Source organism: Macrobrachium nipponense, chromosome 23, assembly GCF_015104395.2.
Source record: "Macrobrachium nipponense isolate FS-2020 chromosome 23, ASM1510439v2, whole genome shotgun sequence".
NCBI classification, from domain to species: Eukaryota; Metazoa; Arthropoda; class Malacostraca; order Decapoda; family Palaemonidae; genus Macrobrachium; species Macrobrachium nipponense.
Window position 1 is genome coordinate 11,242,715 of NC_061090.1, and position 24,050 is coordinate 11,266,764.

The 24,050-nt window shown below is 32.0% G+C and overlaps 1 protein-coding gene across 2 annotated transcripts in view; it reads right to left on the minus strand.

Moving 5' to 3' along the window:
* Window positions 1-24,050, minus strand: part of LOC135196169 (nephrin-like) — a 129,927-nt gene that overhangs the window by 97,490 nt on the left and 8,387 nt on the right. For both annotated transcript variants that reach the window (XM_064222759.1, XM_064222750.1), the window contains exon 2: window positions 13,403-13,714. In XM_064222759.1, the coding sequence (XP_064078829.1) occupies window positions 13,403-13,490 (88 nt within the window). In that variant the 5' untranslated portion in view covers window positions 13,491-13,714. The remainder of the gene's footprint in view (window positions 1-13,402; window positions 13,715-24,050) is intronic.

Sequence of the window (24,050 nt, forward strand, 5' to 3'; positions counted from 1 at the left end):
TTTTCCATTTCCTCAGAAATTTATGCTCTGCAGTGGGTCGCTGGAAGCCTCAAAGGTGAAGCCTCATTTTATGTTTTTATCCTTCCCCTTATTGGAGGTCAAGAATCTCATTTCCTTCACAGTTTGCTCTTTAGCACCACAATAAATTAGTTGGTATGAACCCACTTTCATCTCTGATATACTAAATAGTTCCCTTTTTTATCAACCGCTCTGCGCACTCATTTTCTAACTGCAGGACTGCGTTTACCAGTCGAAATGCTCTGTGTTCTTGCTTTATCTTAGCCTTAGATTTGCTTGCTTTGTCTAGTTAACGACAGACATGCGTTTCTTGTCTAGTTAACGTTTTTGCGTGATTCCACGCAGGTTAGAAAGCTTCACTGTCTTTTTGTCTGGATGTAAGATCTTCCCTCACTTTGAAATGTGGTGGTAAAGTGACTCCTTATTAGCAGATATCTACATTTATTTTTTTTTAATTTGATTTTTTTTAACACTTCTAGTTCTGAATACCCTTTGACTGAGGTTCGGTTTTGGTATCCATCGCCGCAAAGAAATGTATATGTAAATGAGACTATACTTCCCCTAAAAGTGGTTAGCACCCAACAGTAAGATACATTTCTCGTAAACTTTTTTCATTCTATAGTTACCTGAGTCGGTAATATTTTGCCTAAGTTCATTTAGGAAAACTCTTCGAATACGTTATGCCATTGTTTTATGAGCACAGTCATGAAACATCTGCAAAATTGCGACTCTCAGATAAAAGATAAAGAACTAAAAACTAGGCTTCAGTGTCCTTTTTTTTTTTTTCAAGACAAATCTTGCAGGATGAGAATTTCCGTAAATTTAAGCAAACTTTGGTTAAACTATTCAGAAAATTTCAAAGCCCCTAAAATTTTCTTTTGATTTGTTTTTTAAAATTATGTATGTATCAAAAATAATTCCCAGGATATTACTCAATCCTTTAAGCTTTAACTTTTTTTTTTTTGTACTTTCAGTATTCGTATTGTTCTTCCCTTTTATTTTAGTCTCAGTAGATTTTTTTAAAAGTTTTTATTTGCTGTCCCCCTTTTCTATCTCCCCTCTTATTTATTATTCACTTGTTTGCATGGTATTTTTTGTTCGTGTCCTGAATTCATTCTACATGCCCGGGTCTTTTTCTCTGTCCATGTTTTTTATCACTGTTACGTCGTTTACTTTGAGTTTGTCAGAACTTGAAATTTCATTATTAAGTAATACGCAAAACAGTTTTGGCTTCCTTAATAACAGTAACATAGTCAGTTTCTGTGAATCGTCAGCAAATAATAAATGTAATGGACCCGTTTGAATTCTAGGGAGAACAACAGTATCAGAATGAAAATGTTCTTCGTTTTAGGTAGACATTTTAAGGTGGTGTCCAGTTTTCATCGATATAGATAAGGATTGTTTAACAACTTGAAATGACAACGAGTTAGTTTTGATCTCTGTGGTAAATTTCGTGGACAAAAGTATATTCTCTCTTTTTTAATTAGAGTAACAGATTCAAAAGCATACGCCCAATATGTTGTCCAGTTTTCTGGCAATATCGATGACTTTTCTTATCAAATCTGTTCATTTCAATCATTATTGTTAGGTGTGCTTTAAGGTTTATTGACATTATTTTCTGAGTTTATAATTAGGAACTTTAATATAGAGTATAGAAGAGTATATATAAATATATATATATATATATATATATATATATATATATATATATTATATATATATATTATATATATATATATATAGATAGATATTCAATAGAACTTTATTATTTGATGACATAAGAAATCCCAGTACTACAGTAGGGGTAACCGCCCTCGGCAAAATTATTGGATGCAATCAGGTAAAAAATTATTACGTTCAATAGAGACCAACCATTTTACCACAGAAATAATTGATTTCCCTGTGTTTTCAGTGACACCTTTCGTAAAACTTTCATACCACTATTTTATTCTCTCAGTTTGATGCTTTATTTAGCTAACAATCTTTTTCCGTGCCCTTATTTATTTTCCTTAATCGCTCAAGTACCTATATTAGATTTTTATTAGCGCTTTACACCAATTCTTTTAAACAAGTTCATCCCTGCTGAAATTTAGTGGGTGTATTATATTCATAATAACATAATTAATTTAAAGGAAGCCTCCGAGCAGCATGCAAATTCCAGGGATTTACTCCCGGGAAAAAGTTGATTAAATTCTGCCGTCGTTTGTTACGCTTGGCATGCTTAATATAGCCACTTGAATGATACTCTCAGTTGTCAGTATAAAAAGCAATTAATATCATATCAAGTGAATTGCTACCCGATTGCTTTTCTTCTTGCATTTTGATACATTTTTGTTTCTTTATTTATTAATCAATTGTTTTAATTGGTGGTATTCTTGCTTTATTTTCCTGTACTTCTTCCTACTTATTCCTAATTAACACCATACTCTTTTGAAGCTTGCATCTCAAGTCACTGGTTCCTGTGGGCATGTTCTACGTGAATAGGTTTCATATACTGAATAATAATAATAATAATAATAATAATAATAATAATAATAATAATAATAATAATAATAATAATCATAGGAGCACTAGGCACGATCCCAAGATCCCTGAAAAGGAATCTAGAAAAACTAGACGCTGAAGTAGCTCCAGGACTCATGCAGAAGTGTGTAATCCTAGAAACGGCAGGATGCAACCCGGAACCCCACACTATAAATACCACCCAGTCGAATTGGAGGACTGTGATAGAGCACACACACACAAAAAAAATAATAATAATAATAATTATTATTATTATAATAATAATAATAATAATAGCAATAATTTTTTTTCTATTGCAGTCATCCTATTCGACTGGGTGTTTCTTTTTTTATAGTGCAGGGTTCCGGGTTGCATCTTGCCTCCTTTGGAGTCCATCTCTTTTCTTATTATGTGCGCTATTTCCAGGAGCACACTTCTCTGCACGAGTCCTGGAGCTACTTCAGCCTCTAGTTTTTCCCGGTTTCTTTTCAGGGATCTTGGGATCGTGCTTAGTGTTCGTATGCTTATGGGTATAATTTCCACTGGCATATCCCATAGCCTTTTTATTTCTATTTTTAGGTCTTGGTATTTTGAAATTTTTTCTCTTTCTTTTTCATCTAGTTTGGTGGCCCATGGTATTGCGACATCGATGAGTGATATTTTCTTCTTGATTTCGTCAATCAGCGTCACGTCTGGTCTATTGACACGTGTCATCCTATCTGTTCTGATACCAGAGTCCCAGAGGATCATTGTTTGATCGTTTTCTGTCACTTCCTCATGTTGATGTTCGTACCACTTATTACTGCAAGCTAGCTGGTGTGTCTTGCACAGGCCCCAGTGGAGGGCTTATGATACTGAATCATGCCTCTTTTTGTACTGGTTCTGTGCAAGTGCCGGACATTCGCTTGCTATGTGGTTTATGGTCTCATTTTTCATATTGCATTTCCTGCATTTGGGTGAGATGTTATTTCCATATATCATTCTTTGAACATATCTGGTTCTTATGGCCTGATCTTGTGCCGCTGTTAGTATTCATTTTGTTTCCTTCTTGAGCTCTTCCTTCTGCAGCCATTGACATATTTCATCTCTGGCCAGTTCTTTAGTCTGCCTCATGCTGCGTTATTCCTCCGTTCTGTTTGTGATTTTCCTTGCTATGTGTATTTCTACTTTTATCAATCCTTCTTCCCATGCCACTCGTCTTCACTTGTTTTCAGATAATGCCCCAGTGTTCTGTTCTCGAAGTTGATACAGTCCTTTATGCTTTCTAGTCCTCTCCCTCCTTCCTTTCGTGTTATACCTAGTCTGTCTGTATTTGCTCTTGGGTGTAGTGCTTTGTGTATTGTCATGTCTTTCCATGTTTTCTGGTCTATAGTGCGGAGTTCTGCCTTCGTCCATTCCTTTACTCCTGGGCTGTATCTTGATTAGTGGTACTGCCCATGTGTTTATGGCTTTCATCATATTTCTGGCGTTGAGTTGTGACTTGAGTATTGTCTAAGTCTCTGCATATATTTTTTCCTGATCGTGTCCTTCATCTCTTGGTGTTTAATATCCTTTCCTTCTATTATTTGCTGTTATTTGTATCCTGTCCATTTATGTGTTTGATGCTATTCCCATCTGGTACCTTTATCCCTTCAATCCCTGCCACTTTGCCTTTTTGTATGTTGACCAAGGCACCTTTTTCTATACCAAACTCCATCCTGATATCCCCAGATACAGTCCTTACAGTCTGGATTAGGGTATCTATTTCCATACAGAGTGATGTCGTCCATGAATATCAAATGGGTAATTCTGTTGCCTTCTTTCCTTTCTTGAGTTGGTACCCAGCATCCATCTTCTGTAGTACTTTTCTCATGGGGATCATGGCTACTACGAGGAGTAATGTGGACAGTGAGTCGCCCTGGAAGATCCCTCTCCTGATATTAACCTCTGCTAGTCTTATCAGAGAACTTGAAAGTACTGTATTCCAGTTGCGCATTCCATTACCCACGAGTGTGGTGTCATTTCGAAGGCTTCTTGAAGTCAATCTATTCCGTGCTTAGGTTGGTTTTCCTTCTTTTACTGTTCTTCATCTATATTCTTCTTCTTCTTCTTCTTCTTCTTCTTCTTCCTCTTCTTCTTCTTCTTCTTCTTCTCTTCTTCTTCTATTATTATTATTAATTATTATTATTATTATTATTATTATTATTATTCTTATTATTTTATTATTATTATTATTATTATTATTATTATTATTATTATTATTATTATTATTATTATTATATGGGAAAGTATGGTATCTCCTTCAGAAGATCATCTTTCATATTAAATCAACTGGGTGATTAGAATGTCATAGAAATAAAAATTAAGGTATCCAATAATAATATAGTTTGTTTATCTCTTACTCGGTAGCAAAATGTTTTCATATCATTATTTATCCATTTGTCAATTCTTTTACATTAAGTATAACATCACTGATGAAAAAACAGATCTTAATTATAAATAAAACATATAAATTTCAAAGTCTGTTATAGCTTGCAGTAAAAATCATCCGTATCTACAAAAATAATCACGTTTAAAGAAGAAACGCAAGAAAAACAGATATTCAATAGTACATTAAACTGATCATCCTTGAAGTTAAAAGGAAAAAAAATTATAATTAAAATAATCCAACATAATTCAGCCAGAAACAAACGTGCCACGAGATTTGCAAATTACGGAGGAAATAAGAGAGCACCGAAGCGCGAAGACGGTTAATGAAACTCTACCGGAAAGCTGCTTATCATTAAGCCTGTAACTTTGTCAACCACAAAATTAGAAATGCCTATTGCTCCGTCTCTTCTTGTCGACAGTATTTCCACCTTAAACACACAGACATGGACACAGTTACAGACGCACACACTATATATATATATATATATATCATATATATATATATATATATATATATATATATATATATATATATATATATATATATATATATACATAATATGATATGATTATATATATATATATATATATATATATATATATATAAATGGAAAGGGCCAGTAAATACATAGACTTTAACACTGGTAATAATGATTCATATCACGGATAAACAATACACTCAAATAATAAGTTAATCAAGGTCTGAAATGACCTGGTCCATTGTAATCTATTTATTTATTTATATAATAATTGTAGATATTTCCATCATTGTTATGGCAGTCTCATTATCAAAGCAATTATAGCCATGATTATTATGGATACTGTTCCATTATATTAAAACATCACTATTGTCATCATGTCGCAATATCAGTATAGTGCATTAACAAAATGATTTTTTGTTATCATTTACATAATCGTAAAATATTCCGCCTTTGTTGAGGGAGGTTAGAATTTTGTTTATCCTTGGAACATAATGTGGCTTCTATAAGCCATTTTTAATAAATTATGGTTTCAGTTTCATGCACACACACACACACACACACACACACACAAATATATATATATATATATATAATATATATATATATATATATATATATATATATACAGAGAGAGAGAGAGAGAGATACCGTATTATGTAGATGTTATATATATATATATATATATATATATATATATATATATATATATATATATATATATATTTATATATACATATATATATATATCGTATTACATACATACCTATGCATTTTAGATATATATATATATATATATATATAGATATATATATATATATATATATAGATATAATATAAATATATATATATAGCGTATTATATATGATGTATATGTATATATGTGTGTATATGAATAAGTTCTCGATATATATTATATATATATATATATATATATATATATATATATATATATATATATATATAATATATATATCGTATTACATACATACCTATGCATTTAAGTGGTAAATCCCCTACGCTGTATGTTTGCAAAAAATCAGTAAAAAAATTAAATATATACAATATGTTGCTTCCATTTAATTTGCAACTACATAGTTGTTTATGCTTCTGAGTATAAAGAGAAAGAAACTTCCTTTTCATACAAAATTACAATACTTTATGGTTTTGTATAAATATAAGAAATTAGGAAATGATGGTAAAGCAAAGAATGTTAACATAGCATACTTGACAACAGAACATTCATAAATGTCCGGAAGATGGTCACACGTAAATCACTGACGAGGAAATCTAATGAATAACAATGAGCGATTCCTAAAAGTTATTATTCCCAGCACGGAGAACCTATAACGGAAGGGTGTTAGGGCCTACTCTCTCTCTCTCTCTCTCTCTCTCTCTCTCTCTCTCTCTCTCTCTCCTGTTAAGATCGTTGCTTCAGTTACATTGCCTAGCGTTTTTGACATTTTATATTAAACTTCTTCTTACCTCTATTCCCGTTGGGGCTGAAATAGGACTTGAAGGGCACTGGGATCGTCGCTGTTCATCCCAGCGATCTCAAAGACTATGGATTACACACATATACATAATTTTTTACATTTTTTTACCCCTTCTCACCCCTCCCTCTTATTATTGGGGCTGAACTTGGACTTAAAGGACATTGGGAGTGTCACTATTCATCAAAGTGACCGCAGAAGCTATGGATTAGACATAATATCTGTAGTTTTTGGTTATTTTTATATATCACCACCTTCCAACCCCCTTCTCACCCCTACCCCTTTTTACTGGGGCTGAATTTGGACTTAAAGGACATTGGAAGTGTCACTATTCATCTCAGCAACCTTGAAAACTCTAAATTAGACACTAAAACCTGTCTTTTCGGTTATTTTTACATGTCATACCCTTCCCACCCATTCACTCCCTCCCTTCCTATCAGGGGTGAACTTTGAGTTGAAGGCCATTAGGAGTGTCGCTATTCATCTCAGCAAGTTCAATACCTATTATTATATGCTGCTACTTTCATAACCCATATATCTTCTCCTTGACTGTATAAAATGTTAGAAAAGAGTTTTGAAACATTTTCAGATTCCGTATTTAGCTTAGAGTTATAAGATGTCTTAGAATGTATGTTCTGATTTTCGCATAACATAATTTAAAAGAGTATATAACGTAAAATGTAAAAAGAGAGATATTAACTTTGTCCGTTCCAAGATAGAATTGTTTCCACAACTTGTCATCACCTCAGATTAAGAGATCTTGAGATCTCCGTTGTGTTTTGGATACATGTCATCACATCTGATAAGGGACTTCTGTTTCGATGAGTACGTGTCTTTGTTGAGCATACTACATATATGACTGCACTGGTTTCAGACGCGTACTTCTTTCTCGATAACCACGTGAATATTTCATGATTTATCTGTAAAGTTACGTCATATTAGTAGCTTCTAGAAAGATTGCATCATCTTTTGCAAGCCCAAAACGTTTTGAGCCCATCAGTCTCTTGAAATTGCCCATACAAGGAGAGAGCGAAAGCGTTCATTACAGACTTTGAATCCCTGGCGTTCAGACATCTCTCTCTCTCTCTCTCTCTCTCTCTCTCTCTCTCTCTCCATACTTGATATTAACGTAACGTAAAGATTTTATACATAATCATTGGTCACTTGTAACTCTTAGATTTTGGATTTCACAGTTATTTAGTATTATTTAGTCCTTTTTGTGGTATCTGAACAAACATTGTACAAGTGTGTAACGTGCCTTTTCTTAAATATTGTGAATTGGTGAAATTTTTTGAATGAGCTGCAGGAGAAAGAAAATTGGTACCAAGGTAAAGTGTAATTGAATATTTATTAGTTGCAACTAATAGTTACAGTGGTTTGAGTGAAATGATTTCAATTTTTACACATTGCAGATTTTTGTATTTTGTGTTTGTTTAAATTTTTCTTGTTGAAGTAACATTTTTGTGCATTTATCCATTTTCTTATTGAAGTGTGTCTCTTTATTTTATATTCTGTATGATTGGTGCTTTTTACAATTTTGGTATTTTACACCTTTTTCTGTATTTTCATTTGCATTCACAATTTAATTAACTTAGTTGTTTTCATTAATCGTTGCACATTTAATTGAATTTAACACTTGTGAATTAATTTGCATTTACTTAGAATTCTTTTCAAGTTTCATTGTTGTTTAGCACTTGTGAATTAATTTCCAAATTTTAATTATTGCCTAACACTTTGAATTTCAATTGAATTGATTTTCTTGAATTTTGTGATAAATTAATTTTTATTTTATTTTACTTAATTAATTCAAGAATTATATAAACTTTGCTTTGTTTTCAAGTAACAGTAATTTCCCTGATATTGTGAATTTCACTTATAAATTTTGAGTTTGATAGTAAATTTTTGTATTTAGATTTTTTTTCTAAGTGTTCTCTTTTTTCACCAGATATGTATTAATGATAATAATTTTTTGTATTTAAAATTTTTTTCTAAGTGTTTTCTTTTTTCACCAGTATATGTAGTAATTATATTTATGTTATGTAGAAACATAGCGTGGTAATTGAGCTGTTTTCCTTCAATTTACTTGAAGTGAGTTAGAACCAGGGAAGTACTTAGACTTCTGAAATCAGGGAAATTCTTAGACTTTTAAACTTGTTGATGGAGTGATGCCCTTTAATTAATTTGATTACACATAAGATTACCTTACACCTGTTTTAATGAACTCAGTCTGATTTTCTGCAATACTGGTAAGTTGTTTAAGGGATCACTGTTGCCTTTAGAGTATTCAGTCGTTTATTACTTGTGATGAAGGTTCAGGTGTCTGGCTGTTGTGAGTTACTCATTTAATGATTGGTAAGTGTAGTAACCAGATACTTGGCACTTCGTCACACTATGGATTAGACACTAATATCTGTAATTTTCTGTTATTATTGTATGACACCCCCCCTTCCCACCTGGGCTAAACTTGTACTTAAAGGACATCAGAGGTGTCACCATTCATCTCAGCAACCTCAAAAACTATGGGTTAGACACGAGACACTAATGTCTGTCTTCTTCGTTTTTTGTTTTTTTTGTCACCCCCTTCTCACCCTTTCTCACCCCCGTTTCCTGTCGGGGGTGAACAAAGAATTGAAGGTGTGTCACTTTTCTTCTCAGCAACCTCGACAACTATGGATTAGACTCTAATAAGTATCATTTTAGGTTATTTCTACATGTCTACATGTTACCCCATTTTCACCCCTTTCCACCCCCTTCCCTCTCTGGGCTGAACTTGGACTTGAAGCGCCTTGGGATTGTCACTATTTATCCCAGTGACCTTGAAAACTATCGATTAGACCTTAATATATTTTGTTTTTGGTTATTTTTACAGTCACCCCCTTACCACCCGTTTTCACCGCCCCTATTGGGGCTGAACTTGGACTTTAAGGTCATCGGGAGTGTCACTGTTCATCTCAATGACCTTGAAAACTATGGGTTAGACACTAATATCTGTCGTTTTATGTTATTTTTTCTTGTCACCTCCTTCCCATCCCTTTTCAGCCCCCATCCCTATTGGGGCTGTACTTAGATGTGAAGGGCATCAGACAGTCACTATTCATCTCAGTGACCTCAAAAAGTTTTGATTAAACAGTGCCAGTGATGTCTTATCCCCACACTACTCTTTTCCCGATGCTACCTTATATGTATACCAAGTTTGGTTGAAATTGCTCAATGCATATAAAAGTTTATGTGGCACAAACACACACACACACACATATATATATATATATATATATATATATACTATATATATATATATATATGCAGATTATAGTTTGTATGAAACAGTTCCTGAGAAAGTTGTATCAGTTTCTTTATAAATTAATAATTATAATGATTGCATATCTTTCTCACCACATGGTTTTAAGAGCTTTTTTTGATGGGTAACATTTTATTTTCTCCTACACTAATATTATGAGAAATTTATTTGCTTTTGCATCTGCGTGTGCATGTTGGATGGAGTCCAGTAGCGCAGAAATATATCTCAATTACGACCATTTTTTTAATCTCTTTAGACTGTACCTTTAGGATGTGAGACGAGATTGTGAGGTCATCTTTGTTTCTTGTCTATTTTTGTTATCAAATTATTTTTAAAAATTAATGTGTGCAATACATGTTCGTGGCTGACTGAGGAAACTTAAAAAAAAAAAATACTTTATCACTTATCGGGAAATATATAAATCCTTTTCCTCCTCAGAGATAATTTAGCTTTGCCCTAATGCAAAAATCCATATCATAATGTTGCCAGGGCATACGTACAAAAGAAATTGCATATCTTAGATTGTTAATCTCTCCTTGTTTTCTGAGAATAAGAGAGGCTACACAACCTCATAGTTCATCTTCTCAGTTGTATAAATACTTTACTTATCACACGAAAACACTCTTAAAGGACCAAATATGCGCAGCGACTGAATACAAAACAACACTTTACAAAAGAAGCACTCCCAGAAATTGAGACAGTAACGTGGTATAATGGCCTCCTTGAGTGTAACCGCTTCTCAGTCCGAACCTGTGAAAGCGCTCTTCCAGGAATTATTGTGCATAATCACGGGGGTGTTCGGAAAAGGCTCCATTTTTGTGAAGGGAAAGGGACTAAGATGCGAGTAATTTCCTTCTTTAAATGCACAGAAGATGCAATTGAAATAGGTCAAGAGAAAGGCCATGCAAGAAGTGCATATCTGCACACACACACACACACACACACACAACACACACACACACACACATATATATATATATATATATATAATGTATATATAGATATATATATATATAGATATATAGATATATATATATATATATATATATATATATATAATAAATATATATATATATATATAATATATATATATATATATATATATATCTATAGATCATATATATCTATATATAGATATATATATATCTATATATATATATATATATATATATATATATAGAGTATCATATATATATATATATATATATATATATATCTATATATATCATATCATACACATATATATATATATATATATATATATATATATATATACTACATACATACTATACATACATACATGTGATAAACTCACAAAAAGGGTGGGTGTCATACTCAGTGATTAGTACTATAGTTTGGTTTCTTTTGTGGTGTATACTCGTTTTTAAGCAAAGCAACAAAACAATTTTCTTTAAATGTACAATTTTCTGTTATTTTGATCTCATATACAAGTCTCAAAAGATTCCAAAACTATAGAAAAAGAGCAACATTCATTTCTATTACAAAGAAATCACATGATCGCAAAGGAACGGTGCTGTTTCTGAAGGATTCGACAGAGTTGGCATGAACCCTTGCTGAGAAGTAGTCTATAAATTAAGAACGAGAGATCAAGTTTTGACCTGTCAAATAAGCACACGAGACTAAGTTTTGACCTGTAAAATAAGAACAAGAGACCAAGTTTTGACCTGTAAAATAAGAACAAGAGACCAAGTTTTGACCTGTAAATTAAGAACAAGAGACCAAGTTTTGACCTCTACACTCGGACCAAAGAAGAGATGAATTGCCCTTTTTAAAGGCTGCCAGCAACGTCAGTGAATAGCAAGTCAAAATTATATTCTTACGTATTTTCATTGTTATCCTTGGTAACATGAACTCCTTGTTGATGTCTCTTGCCAGATCAGTTCCAAGAAAATATTCATAGTGTTTGTCAGTGCACATCACGTGGTGCACTGTAGGCATTACTTATGGTTTAATGTTTTTTTTTTGTGGGTGGGGGCGCTCCTAGCTGCAAGCTCTTTTATTCCTTTTACTGTACCTCCATCATATTCTCTATCTATTCTGTATTCCATTCCTAATAACTCACCAGCCCATCTTTACGGGCTCTGTTTAATTTAAGGTTGGGTGGTATCAGTTTGCTTTGAAGGACCAGACTGATGGGGGTTTTCACGGGTCCATCCAGGACCTTATGGTTTTGGTGTGAGTGCCTCAACGAAATCCGTGTTTTCATTCGAGGGAGGAAGCATAAAGAAGATCAAACAGAACACAGTCAAAGTAACTGTACTCTTTTTAGATGAAAGTGACTTTAACGTCACGAAAACATGCACTCATATAATTTCCTACATTTCCACAGAGAGAGAGAGAGAGAGAGAGAGAGAGAGAGAGAGAGAGAGAGAGAGAAAATGTTTAGAAAATCATTTTACTTGTACACTACTGATGTATTTAGTTTTAAAATTATGAGATTATCCCTGCTTACAAATATTTTTTGACTCTTAAAGTGCAGAAAAGACCATTTATTACCCTGAACGAGAAATATTACCAGCTGTGCAGCGCTGGTTGACAATACGTTTTTCACCCAAAAGGTGGAGACACAGGACGCTCCCTTACCATCATTCATTTTGATTTCGAACAGATGGAAATTCTTGTGAGAAATAGCGGGTGACAGTCCCCTATCCCCGTAGTAATTCAGTACCCAAATTATTCCCATTCTTTTTTCCTTTCAACGCGCACCAGAAGAGATTCTATCTGCCATTCGACGAAGACGAGTCTTGTTTTTCTATTTTATCTAAGGGCGAGAATACTTACGAGAGATGCCGAGATTTCGCCTTTACCGACGAATATGTAAATGTAATATTTCCTGTAAAGATATATTTAGCATGACTGCGTCACTATGCGACGAAGTCGCCCCCCCCCCCCCCCACTTCCCCCCTCAACACACACAAGGAGCACCTGCATCAACACTTAAGGGGTCTCTTCCCATCTTGATAAAAGGAGAAAATAATATTGTTCGAATGATCACAGAAATCACTGAGAAAAACGTAAAACCGACGGGATGAATATATAGTAAGTCAGTGGTTCTGAAAAGTTAAAAATTTAACTGAAAGTGAAGTGGGAAGGGGAAGGGTTTGCCATACGAATAATAAAGTCATGCATGCGTAGAATAATAATAAAAGTGAAAGAGTTGAAGCTCAAGGACTTGATCTTACCTCGTACACTCGAGAGCGTGGACACGAGGAGGAGGAGACCGACTGCCCTATCTTGCGGTTCGACAAACCTTGAGAATGTAGACTTCATTTAAGATGAGTAATGCTATGTCCTCGAATAACCACGAAAATACGTCACATCATATTAAACAATAGTCTCTTATATTACGTATCAAGTGCTCTCAGAACTTTGCAGACATATCTTTGTGTCCGGAATATAAAGATATGATCGAGTGATATGAAAGGGTTTTGTCTTCATTGGGGCCTGAGGTGAGGTTTTGGAGGCTCGAGTCCATCTTCAGTCACTGAAGTTACCTGTGGATGAAATGGAAAGTCCTTTGAGGGAGGGAAAAGCAGAGGGGTGTGAAACTCACGATCACGATACTACTGATAGATATATTCTCTCTCTCTCTCTCTCTCTCTTTTAGCTTGACATTTTACTGTTCAACATAGGTACATAATTTTTACACATGTATAAATTATATACATATATATATATTACATATTTAAACATAATATATATTATATATATATATATATATATCTATATAAATATATATATATATATATATATATATATATATATATATATATAGGCTTAAAAAAATCACGGTAGATGCAAGCGACTTCATTAAGTAAGCAAATACCACAGGAAAATGACCGGCAGAAATCCAAGAGCTTTCGTCCTGAGGAACACATCATCAAGGAACGAAGATGTAATAGAGTCGAAAGCGCTTGAATTCCTGCCTATCTTTTTCCTGTGGTATTCGCTTGTATATATATATATATATATATATATATATATATATATATATATATATATATATATATATATATATTATTATATGCCTGCGTGCGCGCGGGTGTGTCGTGCGTACATGTGCGTTCGTGTGTTTATTATGTTAAGGAATTTCAGTGATATTCTTGCAATTCAGAGACAACACATTGCTGGTTACAGTTAAAATGGAATTCAAGGAAATTTGTTCTAATAGAAAATGAAACTCCAGCGGGGCTCCTGATCACACATAAATTACATATTTTTAATAATGTAAAGGGTGGAAAAAGAAATATAACAATAAAAGTAAAAGGAAGGTTACAAAATATAAAGTTGTGCTGCTGGAAAAATTCATGAATTTACATAAATTCCATTTATGCCAGTGCGTTTAAAGAGTCATAGAAATCCACAATTCTATAGTAAAGTATATTATCACTATAAAATTGTTGATATCTACGACACAATGTTCTTCACGAGATTTTGACTTTCTCAGCAATACGTTTAGTTTTACAAGCGTACACTGATTTTTATACAGAAATTTTTTGAAAGAATACGAACATTTAACTGGATTGTTATAATTTTTATTAGATAAAACCATTATCACAATTATTATTATGATTTCTATTAAATAAAATCATTATTATCATTATCATTATCATTGTTATCAGCAATACATTTAATTTTACAAGCGTACCCTCATTTTTATACAAAAATATTTTAAAGAATACGAACGTTTAACCGGATAGGTATAATTTTTATTAGATAAAATAATTATCACTATTATTATTATTATGATGTATATTAAATAAAATCACTATTATCATGATTATTATCATTGTTATATGCATTCGTTGCACATTAATTAGTTACTTACGGTTTATAATCCAATCCAAATTAGTAACCATTGCCAATCAAGGTTTTGCTCTTGATTTAAGCGGTGACGGCGAATCCTTGATCGTGATCATCTCTTCTTGATATTTATTTTTTTCTTCTTCTTCTTTCATATTTTTGGTGTTGAATGATTTTACACCGTACATCAAATCTCTGATGTAACTAGTTTACTTCTCTAACAAGCCATTATGAGGTGAACACCAGAGCTAAGTAATTTATTGAACGAGAAGAAAGTAACATCATACAATACAATCGAAATATATCAATATAACTAGAAAGTACACTGAGGAAAATGCAGTTAACACAATATATGAAATGGGGTTGTCATATTCATGATATGAAGCTTTTGAAACTCACTTCATACATACAGTTAGATAGAAGATTAGTGAGACTACGTATGTACAACAACAAAAGAAAGCAACTTTATTTTGAATTCATTGTTTATTTAATGTGACCTATTTTTTTAAATTAGAGTTATGTCTATGAGTTGAAATATGTATATATTTGAAGTTCATGAGAATGGGTTGATCATTAGCATTCTTACTCCTATGACTGTGTTGTGTAAACAGAAAAAAAGTGTTAATTATTAAGCAAAACGGTGTTTTGTTAATTATTAAAAAAACCGGTGTTATCTCATCGAAATTTTACGAAATAGAACTGAAATTGCAATAGAGATATCATGCAACGATCCTCTTTATTATAAGCATAATTTTAAATGGTCAGTCCTGTAAAATTCTGTATTCGTCAAGACCATTTAAATATATTGTTATTCAAATCGCATTTTTAATTTTATTTTTTCCACTCTGGTGCGCACATAACTTTCTGTGGTTATACAGAAAGCTGAAATAAATTTGTTTAAGTGTATGTTCATTATGTTTTATATCCGACAGAGAGAGAGAGAGAGGAGAGAGAGAGAGAGAGAGAGAGACGAGAGCGAGAGAGAGAGAGAGAGAGAGAGAGAATAGAGAGAGAGAGAGAGAAGAGAAAGACAGAGATAGAAAACTTTGTTTAAGCAAGAATATTCAATAGACGATTGAAATTTAATGATATTTGCAAGAGTTTTCTTGCCAGCTTTTCATATATATATATATATATATATATATATATATATATATATATATATATATATATACATACATACATATATATGATACTACATACATACATACGTACATACATATATACACACATGTACATACATACCTACATACTTACATGCATATATATGTATAAGACATATATATATATATATATATATATATATAATATATATATATATATATATATATATATATATATAAAACTATATTGTAAATCTTAGAGTTCCCAACCAATTTCTACTTAATCAAGAGAGCCCTGGTAACAGCACGTATCCAGTTCTCTCGTTTGCATACTGATTATTTTGCCAAACTTAATCAGCGTACTATAGCTACACACCTGATGGTCTCTCTCTGGTGAATAATCAGTATCCATAATTACCTCATCTAAGCTGAGTCAACGCCCAAACACTTCGATATAGTAACTCTCTCTCTCTCTCTCTCTCTCTCTCTCTCTCTCTCTCTCTCTCTCTCTCTCTTAGCACACCTTTCCATATAAATACAAAAAGGTAATTGAGACGGTGAATATAATGTAAAGATCTCAATATTATTCACTTTTATATAGAATTCCGTATACTTCTTTTACATTTTGTTGAATTTCAGGCATCGTTTAATATCCTTAGCATTTGTTAAAGCATTGTAGATAATAGGTTTTTTACTGCCTTGTGAGTAAATTTTATATTTTGATTTATATATGGATATATATATATATATATATATAATCTATATATATATAAATATATATAATATATATATATATATATATATATATATATATATAGTATATATATATATATATATATATATATATATATATATATAATATATATATAATAATATACTATATATGTGCTTAAAAAATCACAGTAGATGCACGTCACTCCATGACATAAGCAAATACCACAGGAAAAATAATAGGCAAAAATTCTAACCGAGCGTTTTTCGTCTTTTAATGAGACATTGTCGAGGCACAATATCTCATTATAGGACGAAAGCGCTCGTTAAAATTTTTGCCTACTGGTTTTCCTTAGGTATTCGCTATATATATATATATATATATATATATATATATATATATATATATAACATATATAAAATATATATATATATATATATATATATATATATATATATATATTTATATATATATATATATATATATATATATATATATATATATTATTTATGTATAAATAAGTGTATATGTATATATATTATATATTTTATTTATATATATATATATAATATATATATATACTATATATATATATTATATATATGTATATATATATATATATATATATATAATATATATATATATATATATATATATATATATATATATATATATATATATATATATGTGCATCTGATTGTGAATAGTTCGATGTATCAAAACTTATACATATTCCTACATTATTTGTATTCTTGACTCAATCCTATTTTTATTTTTATTTTCATTCGTTGGTGTTAGGTCGCAAAATTTGCATAATTCCCTCGTGTTCGTAATGCAAATTTTAACCTGCTATTTGTCTTCATCTTAATTTAGGTTTTTCAGACCATGATTTCTTACCGTTGCAAATAGTGTCGGAATTCTTTTGCAGATCTGATACTAGGTTTGGGGTCCCCAGTTCTTGGCTAGATTTCCTCTTTGCATGAAAGATATTATTTATTAAAACGTAGTTGAACTGTATTTTTGATGCATAATTCCCATGAAAATTTATTATTGTTTTGCGAGCATGATGTGTGCTACGCTGCGCTGGAACCTGGCACTTCCCATCATGTCTCTCCTACCCTCTCGATCCCCTACCAAGTACACTGCCCCCCCTAGTACACCACCCCAACCCTAGGCGGACAAACAGATTTGCAGGTGGAGGGAAGATGTCTTGTCTTCCTTAACATCCCGATCCCCTATCTACACCTCCCCCACCCGGGGCTGATTAGCATAAAAGATCCTCACTGATTTTATTATTATCAATAGGATGATAAAGGAAGGTTGTGGATATTTTTTTAATAGATCAGCTGTTAGTCACACGAAAATACACCGAAATAAAATCCTCTTAATATGTACTTATAGAAAAATTACGTTGAATTGATTGGTCCAAAAATGCCATAATAAATAAGAAATATCTCTATACAACTAACAAATAAATATCTGCACATCTTTTTCGAAGGACATATAATAGAGATATTAAAAAACTGGTAATCCTGGTTAATGTCCTTTGACTGTCCGTTTTTAATCCTGCACCTGCTCTAATTCCTGATCTGAAGACCTACCTCAATGATACTGACCTCAGCAAGCAATAAAACAGTTTTTAATATATACCAGGTTTTTAAATCTTAATGGTTTTTTTGTAGTTTGCTCGAAACTACCATAGGATAATGCGAATTGTTCTTCACTCTGTTGTTTAAGCTTTGTTTGTGGTTATATGTATATATATATATATATATATATATATATATATATATATATATATATATATATATAATCTGTATCACATTCCCGTGATTCATATACACGCATTAAACTACAGATGTCCTTTAATATCCATCCGCTCTACCTTAGACTTAATATATTTTCATATATGTTAACCGAAGGGGAAGGTTTTTTAGTTGATAATAATTTTCCACCTCTCGTGGATTTCGAAACCAGCGCACAGAGAGAAATCAGGGCTTCTGTTGACTTCTTTACCGACTCGGCCATGTATATATATATATATATATATATATATATATATATATATATATATATATATATATATATATATATATATATATATATATATATTTACTTTATTGAGTTTACGTATGTGTGTGCATTAAACACGAACCTTAAATACTCGATGAAATAAGAAGAAAAATATTTTCCATCCGTAAATGGAATGTAAGACAAAAATTCGACGCCCTTGAAAAAAAATCTTTTAGGGCATATTTGATTCTGAACCTCTCTCCTTGCGTCAGGAAAGCAGAATTCATTGGTCATAAAGAATAGAAAATATTATGCTTTCCAGATTGCTTTCCTGCCTCCAATTCTGTCTTCTAATGCACAGCTAAAAACGGGGCTTACGTATAAAATATAAATAAAATGTGGCCACGAATGTAGGTATTACACTGAATTCCATTTGCTCTCCTGAGAGAGAGAGAGAGAGAGAGAGAGAGAGAGAGAGAGAGAGCAAATTCATTGTCTTATGCAGTATAGGCATTAATAATGACTTTGTTTCCTGCGAATTTGTGGTTCCTTTTGATTTGACTATAAATAGATGACTTTGATAGATTGTTTCTTGGAGTGATAACATAATATTGTAAGTTATTCTGGATACGTATTGAATTCCCACTTAATCAACAAGACCTCGTTAGCAGCACGTATTCTGCCATCTTATTTGCATAATGCTCGTTTTGCGCAGCCTGATCAAGATAATATGTATATACCTCATAACATGTTCCCAGCCGATCGCTCAGTATTCATAATTACCTCATGAAAGCTGCATCCAATTTCCAGCACGTCCTTACAATATCCTCTCCCTCTCTCTCTCTCTCTCTCTCTCTCTCTCTCTCTCTCTCTCTCTCTCTCTCTCTCTCGTTTTCTCTGATGAATTAAGCAATTAATTAACTCGTTGTTAGATAATTTCGGGTTATTCGTTTCCCCAGAGAGATAGGAATGAAATCCAGCAACGGAAATAAAAGTGAAATATGCTGGCCATAAAATTTCTGCGAAGATAAGGGGGCTCGGGGTGTACAAAAAGTATATGATATTTTTGGTGGTTTACATCCTTTTCCTTATTAAAAAAAATAATTGCTGATACTTTTTCTTCTTGTGGAATACAGCTGTGATATCTCCCACGGCACTATTTTGAATGTCAGAGTCTGTCAGTGTTATCATTCTGTCTCTCTCGTCTCGATATATCAAAAGAGTCTGCAGGTTAAATATGTCTCTCTCTCGAGTGTATATAGTACATATTGTAAACACAAACATATATATATATATATATATATATATATATATATATATATATATATACATATATATATATATATATCGCTCGTATAAATACAGGCTTGTAAAGAATTCAGTTTTATAACGAATGAAAGAGAATTCACTGTCCCAATTCAAATAAATGAACTTAAAAAACATTCTCGGTATGTAACGAATGATTAGTACGAAATCATGTATATAGCGAACTATTTTGTAAGTCCCGGTGACAGTTTTTACGAAAGAAAAAAAAACTTGTTGTAACAAAGTGGTAATTTTATTGTTAAACAAACATCAGACAGCTGCAAACATAATTTAATGTTCGTTAATTTTATTTTAAACATCAAAATAAACATCTAATTGTTAAACTAACAATGACTTTTATTGAAATATATTAGAAATCTTGGTACACTTACGAGGATCAATGCATTATCGTCTGGATTTCATTCTGTATCAAAGCAAGATAGATTAGCCAATCATTTCAGGTATCTCAGTTTATAACGAACGATGCCTATAACGAATTGCAGACGACCGTCCCCTGGAATTCTCCGTAAACGAACTTTACTGTACACACACACACCACATATATATTATATATTATATATGAGTAAATATTCTATATAATTCAGAATATTAATAAATATTATATTATATATATAAGTTTTGAGTGGGTACGCGGCATAAACTTATATCCACTTGCGGTGGCGGGGTGGGCTAAGGCTTCACTGCCAGTCCTGAAATTGAAGATGTCGATGGTTCGTGCCCGTCAGCTGACAATTCTATTATCGTCAAGAAAAATTCCCTTCGGTTAAACATATATGAAAATATATTAATTCCTGGGTAGAGTGAATTAGATAGTAAAGGACATTTACAGCTCGATATATGTATATGTATCTCGGTAATGTGATATGACTTATATAATGGCTATGTGCGGGCAAAAGCACTACAACACTACCGAAGACGAGGTGGGTTTGATGCAGTCTCCAAAACTACAAATACCTGTAGTGCAACAAGTATTTGAGGTGGGAGACGGCATAAACTTATATCCTCTTGCGGTGGCAGGGTGGACTAAGGCTTCATTGCCATCCTGAAATTGAAGATGTCGATGGTTCGTGCCTGTCGGCCGGCAGTTATATTATCATCTAGAAAAATTCCCCTTCGGTTAAACATATATGAAAATATATTAATTCCGAGGTAGAGTGAATTAGATATTAAAGGACATTTGTAGCTCGATATATGTATATGAATCACGGTAATGTGATATGATTTATATAATGGCTACGTGCGGGCAAAAGCACTACAACGCTACCGAAGACGAGGTGGGTTTGATGCAGTCTCCAAAACTACAAATACCTGAAGTGCAACAGGTATTTGAGGTGGGAGACGGCATAAACTTATATCCTCTTGTGGTGGCGGGGGGGCTAAGGCTTCACTGCCAGTCCTGAAATTGAAGATGTCGATGGTTCGTGCCCGTCGGCTGGCAATTCTGTTATCATATAGAAAAATTCCCCTTCGGTTAAACATATATGAAAATATATTAATTCCGAGGTAGGGTGAATTAGATATTAAAGGACATTTGTAGCTCGATATATGTATATGAATCACGGTAATATGATATGACTTATATATATATATATATATATATATATATATAATATATATATATATATATATATATATATATATATATATTTATATATACATCATACATATATACATATTGGGCAAAAAGATTACAGAACTAAATATGTTCAAGATCCATCCATAAGGAAGCAGTAATACCATAGGTAACAGAACCTGGTGCTTTCGTGTATTTATATATTTCGTCAGGGGACTGTAAAAATTTAAACGCAAATAATAAATAATAATAATAATAATAATAATAATAATAATAATAATAATAATAATAATATAAATAAAAAAAATATATAATAGTATAGTTAAACAAGGAAAATCGATAGCCAAAGCCATTGCAGTTACAGACAATATGACTCTAAGAACATGACAGCTAAAAATCTAATGGCATGATTTCGAATTGTTGAACGATGTCCTTCAAAATCCTATTATCCAATATCTGTCGATCCTTTCCAATATAAAAAATATAACTTAACTTCATTTTTTTACTAACCACGAGTCTGTAAAGTTTCTTTTAACATCTTATAAAAACCTTTCTCGAATTGCTCCAATCAATAATATAATGACAATTTTTCCTTCGCAAAAAAAGTAAACAAAAAGAAGGGGGGATGGGGTGATTTTTGTCTTTACAGAACATTTCGAATAGTTTTTGATAGAAATGTTTTTAAGAATTAAACTTTTATTTAAATACAGAACTGCCCGTTTGATATCTAAGGCTTTATTTATGAAATTCCATTTACAGGCTACCTTAAAAATTACAATGAAAAAAAAAATGACAAAGTACTGGCTGCCAGAATTAATCAATATAAGAATTTTGTAGATGTGAGAGTTATGCCCAGCCCTCACCATCATCATATGAACAGTTGTAATATTTGTAATATAGAAGGAATTTGGGAGAGATTAATTTGCAGATATATTGTTAAAGGATTATTTATGAAATATATGTGATAAATTATGATATACAACAAGTACACAATCAAATTATAATACAAAACAATTACACCGTCAAATTATGATATGAAACAATTATCAATCGTAATTTTATCCAAACCCATTTTAATATATATTTTTGTATAAAATTCTTTCCTTACTTGGCCAAGTGAACGTTATGCATATGCAAAAGTCGGAAACTTGTGCAAAGTAATTATCACATTAACGCTCAGGAAGGAGATTTTTGCCTCTTTGATTGGAAATGATAAGGAAAGGAACAAAAGAGGACAGATGTTTTCCTCCTATAATCGTCCGGTAATCCTCATTTTTCTATGGGTTAATATATTTCACATCGATGATTCCTTTATAACAGGAATCATATCTGACGGTGTTAAAAAAAAGATAGAGACTTTTATTGCCTGAGAAACTGTCTATGAATTTTAATATAAATAAAATACGTTTCAAGACTTCACACACACACACAAACACACACATACACACACACACACACACCTACCTGTCAAGTTTGAAGATTTAGTTCCCAACTGCTTGTAAGTTTGTCCTTATCGACCCCCCTCCCCCCAAAAAAAAACAAAAAACATACGAGTATATTTTGTAATTTTTAGCATTATGTACCAGGCCAAAATATAGGCGAAACTGGTAAGGAAATACTCCCAGTCTTTAGTTTTTCCAACTCTGGTGATGTGATTATATATAATATATATATATATATATATATATATATATATATATATATATATATATATATATATATATATATATATATATATATATATATATGAATATTATGTGTGTACATATATATGCATACATACATACGTACATACACAACACACACTACACACACACACACACACACACATATATATATATATATTATATATATATATATATATATATATATATATATATATATATATATATATATATATATATATATATATATATATATATATATATATATATATATATATAATATATATATGTGCGTGTGTGTGTGTGTGTGTGTGTGTAAAACACAAAATTTTCTTAGACGTAATCTGGTTAATTTTAGATATCTTCCAGAACATATACTAAATAAATAGCAGAATGTAATGAAAAGAATGTACAGTCACATTCCAGGAAACATGCCCTAGGGCAGACATTCTATTCCCTCAAAAAAAAAAAAACCTAAAAAACAAATTAATGTGTTTTCAATAAGAACATCAGAACTCGAGCACCGACGACTCGAGGCTTCCTCGATGCCCTGATGTCTTTATAGAGAGCAATTAATGGCTCCCTTTCCGTATCACAACCCTTTGAACCAATTGTTTCCGCGTCAACGAAGACGTT